Raw genomic sequence first — 6,937 nt, 5'->3', positions numbered from 1 at the left:
TTTGTCTTATCGGTACACATCTGCTGAATCACAATCCAAAATCTATGGGGGACATTTCTATCCATGTAATTTGCCTCGGAGCGTGTGGTCCGTCCCCTCAATATACATATCCTGCCACGGAGCGTGTGTCCCGTCCCCTCAATATACACATCCTGCCACGGAGTGTATGGTCTAACCCCTTTATTTTATAATAAGCTACGGAGCGTGTGGCCCGACCCCTTTGTTTCATATTATTTTCAGTCTCAACACAGTATATCAGAACCATTGCAATCAATTCATGTCCATATAATTCAAGATAATATCATGATATCAACAATAATTTTCACATCTCATATAAATATAGTCATTTCACATGTCCAAGATAAGTCAATAATCTCATTAGATTATTGACACCGATCACACCAATACACGTCATTAGATTGTCATTTTATACCCCACCTCCATTTTTAAAATCAATTATACAATCAATAACCCAGTCCAATTCTCATTACTCCCGAACGCACATAACAAGAAAATACTAGCATCTACAAGCTTAAATCGAGGTTTAAAAATTCACTTGCCTCAATCAAATCACGATCAATCAACCTCTTGAGCTTTTTCCTTTCGAACAGTAACCTAAATATCACAATCTAATAAAATACATAATCATAACAAGATTTCAAAACTATCAACACCCATATTACTATATGTCTAGCTTAGACCCAAAAACTCACCCTAATCTATAATCAAGTCCTAAATATCAAGTTTAGAGTTAGGTCTCAATTCCTTCAAACATCATAAATAAAATAAAGTTCATATAACACAGTACACCTAATATTTAATTATATATATATATATATATATATATAATAGTATCAAAACTTGAATCATAATATGATAATTATATTTATTATAGGAAAATTTCAAAATCAAAATTAATTTATGCAAATCAGTACTTAAACACAACAATAAATATTTACTGGTGAATTATTTTGTTTTATGCAGAATGTCAATTGTATGTCTATTCCATAATATAAAATTTCTTCCAATGATTGGACCAATCATTTAGCCCTAATTAACCGCTAAGTCTTGTAAAAAAAATAAAAACAGAAACGATACTTGCCTCTTCAATTTGTAAGGCTAATATTGCTGCAAATTTAAAATTCACTACTTCCCCCACCAACATAAAACAATAGTTTATACATATTAGAAATCACCATATAGATTGGAGTACTTTTTACCTGGAATAATTTTGTTTTTCTTGTCGGCACAGGCGTCATTCTACTTGTAATTTGGATGGGGATTCCGCAATAATTTGTGTAATGTCAAAAAAATAATTAAACCTCACTAACTAATTCTAATAGATGGGCTAAGTGACATACAGTATTAAATAAATTATGAATTTGGCCTATTAATCACTTTCTAAAATTAAATATTTAAAATTTATCCGCTAATTAAATAATCGTAGTTAAGCGAGTAATTTAAAATTCCCATTTATAATTTATGTAAAAGGTCTTTTATGAAAGTGATAGGACTTATTCTCAAAATGATATAATGGGTCATTACATGTTTGTCCCATATTATTTGATCACTTATTAAATTAAGACAGAATTAATTAAATTTTTTCTGTGTTACTCCTAAAGTTAATATGACTTTTTTAATGTAAACAATTTACAATACTAGTTATTTCTATACTCTATGTATATTACATTGATATAAAAAAAGAGCAAGATGATAAAATTTTTCAATATATTAATAATTTTTTAATTATCGTGTAAAATTGAAAGTGCTCCTCTAATATGAGACGAATTTAATAGATGTTTGTGTCTATCAAAATGCGTACATCCTCAATAAATTTATAATTTGTAAACTGAAAAAATCAAAAAATAAAACCAAATCAACGATTATTTTTTTGATTTAATTTTAATAAATTTAAAATTAATTAAATTGATTTGATTTTAATTTTATTTAATAATCGATCCATCTAACACCCCGTATTCACAATATACAACAGCTATACACTACGTGACTCCACCACCCTCCACCCATCGTCTTCTCACACCAGCAGCGCAAGAACGACCCCGACCCAACGAACCCTAGCGCCGCGTCCCTCTCCTCTCTCCCTTATCCATTCGTACGAGAGCACGAGCACCGTACCGGGAACGTTCTCGAAATTGTCTAGGTGGGGCAATCTCGCTGCTCCCTCGTCCTTCACCAAAGATTCAGACGTACTCCTTTTCTTCGAGAATCCGTTGGGAATTGGTACTAATTTCAGCTACTCGATCTTATCTCTAAATTTCGTTTGAAATCCGAATTGGAATCCCCATGTCTTATCCAGAATTTCCCCCATTTCAACCCTAATATTTCCTTATATAATCCCCTTACCTTCACTGTTTTTGAGAATTTCGAAATTTGGGGCAAAAATCAGTCTTCTTACAACGTCTAAATCATAAAGGTTTGGACCCGAGTTTCTTTTCGTTGCGTCCGAATCTCTCGTCGGAGGTTGTGGAAGCCCTTTTCAAGCTCGTTATCGTCCCAGGGGCTTCCCTGAAAAATGTAATACTCCTCTCCTTTGTTTTCATTCTCTTGAACAATATGTGTTGAGACTGATATCTGGTAGCTAGATTAATGTTTAGATTTCAAAGTTTTTCCTTCTTTCCTGGATGTTTAATGCTGGAATTCATTTAGTTTAGTGTTGTTGCACCTCTTAAATGATCTCTGGTTTATTCCAAGTTATCTCACTTTTTCATAGATTCAAGCATGAAAGGAATATGCTATGACCTTTCCTTCAGTTTGTTTTCACTTTGAATTAATTTGGGGTTGTACTTAGTTTAAATCACTGTGTTGCATAGCCTAAAATGGTTTCATGCTCATTTGGTTTCTGTTGTTGAATGCATTGGCTGAGCAGTTTGATTTCTTCACTGTTTGTTTTTGCTTTCATCAATACGATATAAATGTAGTTGTAGTCTTGGCTGTTTTTGTTTCTTTCTCATTATTATAGATTCTCATCAATGTTAGCCTAATCTCGTGTAATAGATGCATTTAATCTCTGTTTTTGTATGGCCTGAATGCTATTTATGTCTATTCCGATCTTAAATCCTTGATATTACATTTGTATCCTACTGTCATAGCTCTTTATTGATTGTTTACATAAATAATATGATTTTTAGCAAAAGTTTTGGTTTTGAAGATATGTTTTGTTTTAAAAAAAAAACAGTTCTATGAGTTTGGTATTTCAGGTGTTATTTCTGATCTGGTTCGTCTAATTCATCATGTTGATATACACTTGCATATTCTATTTCCCCCTTTATATATGATAGAATATGTCCATTCACAGTAGCCTTTCCTTTAGAATTTGTTGGCCATTAATTTCTGAAATTTGGGGGATTTGGTTGTCATTGACAATGTCTAGTAATGGATATTAATGCCTCAAATGCTTGCTGACTTGATTAATAAATAACATTTTTGAGTCTTTTTAGATTTTGTGCTATAAGAGTTCTTTCTTGGCTAAATCATTGTAACTGTGGCATAGTTGCTAGTATTTTTTTTTTACAAATGCAGTGAACTTATGCACTAGTCTATTATACTTGTTTATCTAATTTCATTTCATCATGACAATGCTTCTTTTTATATGTGATTAACTTGTGCAAGGATGAACCGATTTTTATTTATGTTGATTTACTTAATGATCTTATTTATCACTTAAATCAATTATTTGGTTTAATTTAATTGTTCTCATGTTCAAGTTATTTTCTTTTCAAGTAATTCAAAAATTGTTTTTCCCTTAAATTATTTTTGCAAAGTTAGGCAAATATTTTTGTTGAATCGTCTGCTAACCGCATGTTAGCGGATACTTTAAGTGCTAATACCTTTTTAAAGTAGAAATATGAACCTCTTACTCATTTTCTCTAAATTTTTAAAAGTTTATCTGTTAAAACTTTTTTAAATTAAGTTTTCTTAAGTTGTGACTCTTTCTAAGTATTTTTCTTAATTGTTTTATACTTAGGGTTTTCAAAAAGATAAATCACACATATAACAAGCAGGATACCTAATGTTTGTAGCTTTATCCTAGGAATTTGTTTTTATGTCTGTTATTAATACGTTCCCACTTTTAATGATGTCCTTGACACTACAGATGGATTTTGAAGCTAATGAAATGCAACATAAACAAGAACGCTTGAGAACAAGATGGACACCCTCCCTGGACAAGGTTTTTGCTGAACTTGTTGTTGAGCAGATTAAGCTGGGGAACCGGCCGAACAATGTCTTTGATAAGAAAACTTGGAATTATATACGTGATGAATTTAATAGACAGACAAATCTTCATTTCAATAACAACCAACTAAGAAAGCACCTTGATGTGTTGCGAACTCGTTATTACAACCTAAAATCTGCTTCTGATCAAAATGATGCTTTGGACGATTCTTGCTACATTGGTTTTGACCTATGGGAAGACATCGGGGTATTTCTCAGTCTCTCTTTCTATATATGCTTGTGTTTTCAATTCCCCCCTCCCCCGCAATTTTCCTAACAGATTCATGGAAAACAGGCTCAGCCGAAGCCTGAATCGAGCAAAACCAAGGAGTGCCCTATCTATGAGCAGTTGTGCACAATATTTGCTGACTCAGGTGCTGATGGGAAGTATGCCCAATCAAGTCACTATGAAGGGCTGGACAAATCTGCTGGGATTGATATCTCATTTAAAGAAAGTGGCAACTTGGCTCCTCCTTTATCATCAACTCCTTTACACAGTGCTGCTACTTCACAACAAACTACTAGGACTGTAGCTGGTAAAAAGAGAAAGTGTTCATCAGACATAGTTCCTGCTTCAGGCCAGAACTGCGGGGATAGAGAGATAATTGATGCTATGGCAGAAGCGATATGGGAGATGATTGCTGCTTCAAAGTGTCAGACAGTTGTAATGCCTCAAGTTGATGGAAGATTTACAATCCGTAAATGTATCAAAGCTTTGGATGAGATAGAAGGCATTCCAGAAAATCTTTACTATGCAGCTTTGGATTTATTCGACAATCCCAGTCTAAGGGAGATGTTCATTTGTCTTAACAGCAGCAGCATACAGCTGACATGGCTGCAGGGGAGATGTACTAATCTTGCTTCATTTATCTAGCCTTGCCCCTGGTTTACAAGTTTAGTGGTAGTACCCATTTTGTCCAGCGAAAAATTTATCAGAAACTGTATACATAAATTCCTATGGCCTGCTTGTAGTTACCAGCATGGGACAGGTAAATAGAATGTAGTTAAGGTAGCAGCATGCATTTGGAGTTGTGGTAAGGCATTGGTGGTACTGGCTATGGAAACTAAAGCTTTACATGTTCGTAGTGTTGCTAAGCAGGTTAGCGATTCTATTTTCTCTTGCAAAGAATGTTTTGAATGGAAGACTTTTCTACTTTGAATGATATGTTGGCAACTACACATTTCATTTTATTCATTACAAAGGGTACATGTTTTAAAGTTATTTCATTACAAAGGGTACATGTTTTAAAGTTATTTCTTCTATTTTAAACTTCTAGCTTTATACGAATGCAGGAGTGTCCGTTACGGTACCATTAAAAGTTTTTATTAATTGAATAACTGTTACAACAATTTGAAGCTAACTTGTCTGATCTTGTCCCATAACTTGAAGAGGCAGCATCCGATATTGGAAAATATTTATCATGTCATCAATCAGTGAGGATTTTCTAGTCCATGTCATTTTGTGCTGTGGCCAAACTGTTGTTTTCATATTTCGTACATCCTTTACTGGCAAAACAAATAGGAACTTTATCCATATAACACTTTATCTTTTCCTTCAAGGGAGTAGAATTATGCATCTACCATGTCATAACTAGTTGTAGCTGGCATATGTAACCCTTGGAAGTTGTATCTGTCGAATATTCACCTCCTCCACAACTATGTGTAAATAATCAAGGAGGTATTACTTCAGATGCAAATGTGAGGCAATAAAGATGATGCTTGCCTGCACTCCACATAATTAATTGCCTAAAATCCTGTTGAAAGATGAAGGTCATTTCTCTTGTCCTTTATTTATCTTTCCTACAGATCTCTCACAGACAAATGAATCTGGTCGCCACGGAGTACATGTATATTTGTCACGTCCACTCAAGTCAGGCTTGGTCTGGTATACTGTATTGGGCAATGGTTAAGGAGGACTGGACATTTGGAAATATGTATTGATTATTCTCGGGATTACTATCTCTTTCCTTGACTTTTTTTTCCCCATAGCATGGCTCTTTCTCCAAACTTTAGTGTTGATTTTCGTATGTTTATGTGTGTTATCGTCTTCAAAAATTCATTTTCAGCTTCAAGAGATGACTTAAGACTAGACATGACTTGGGGTTAGCTTGTGGAAAGTCGTACCCTTTTTTTCTTTCTGTCTGTCTGCTAAGTTAAGCATAGTAGCTTAATCCAGCTTGGTGCGTATGCTCGTTGGAAGATAAATACATTTTTATACTGCTTTTTTCAAATTGTTGGAATGGCGACACCAGAGTCAAGCTCAGTTTTGAAATTTAGCTATTTAATGTGCTCGCCGTTTGTTTCATGGTGTTTGTGAAAGGCTGGGATCGTAGATTGATCTCTGGTTGCTTCCTTTCTGATCTACTAAATTCCTTCTAATTTTAACTATTGCACCTTGATCTTCTATTAAAGTACGTGTCTTTGTTGGTGCTTCCTGATTTCTTTCAGAAGGATATGCACTAGGATAATACATAACATATTTGTAGTAGCAATAGAGAATGCATCCTATCTAGCGTCATAGCATCCTCCAAGATGAAGAGGGGGACTGATTTTGAGGACTATCACGGTCGGTCAATCTAGTAAAGGTTTGGACCATCTGAATAAGTACATCAAAAATAAAAGAACATGCACTCTTTCAAGGTTAATCTGCCTGGTAATATCTTGTTGCTTGCAACTATAAAGTGGAAGACTAATTTGTGAATAT

General features: G+C 34.1%; 1 protein-coding gene across 1 annotated transcript; it reads left to right on the top strand.

The window, feature by feature from the left end:
- The first annotated feature begins 1,992 nt into the window (after positions 1–1,992).
- LOC129889202 (L10-interacting MYB domain-containing protein-like) lies at positions 1,993–5,961 on the top strand. Its single transcript, XM_055964400.1, has 4 exons — positions 1,993–2,241; positions 2,435–2,535; positions 4,115–4,441; positions 4,529–5,961. The coding sequence occupies exons 3-4, from the start codon at positions 4,115–4,117 to the stop codon at positions 5,105–5,107; spliced, it is 906 nt and encodes a 301-aa protein (XP_055820375.1). The 5' UTR covers positions 1,993–2,241; positions 2,435–2,535; the 3' UTR covers positions 5,108–5,961.
- Positions 5,962–6,937: the final 976 nt, after the last annotated feature.

This window comes from Solanum dulcamara, chromosome 5 (assembly GCF_947179165.1).
Source record: "Solanum dulcamara chromosome 5, daSolDulc1.2, whole genome shotgun sequence".
NCBI lineage: Eukaryota > Viridiplantae > Streptophyta > Magnoliopsida > Solanales > Solanaceae > Solanum > Solanum dulcamara.
This window is presented reverse-complemented; position numbering and strand designations above follow the sequence as displayed.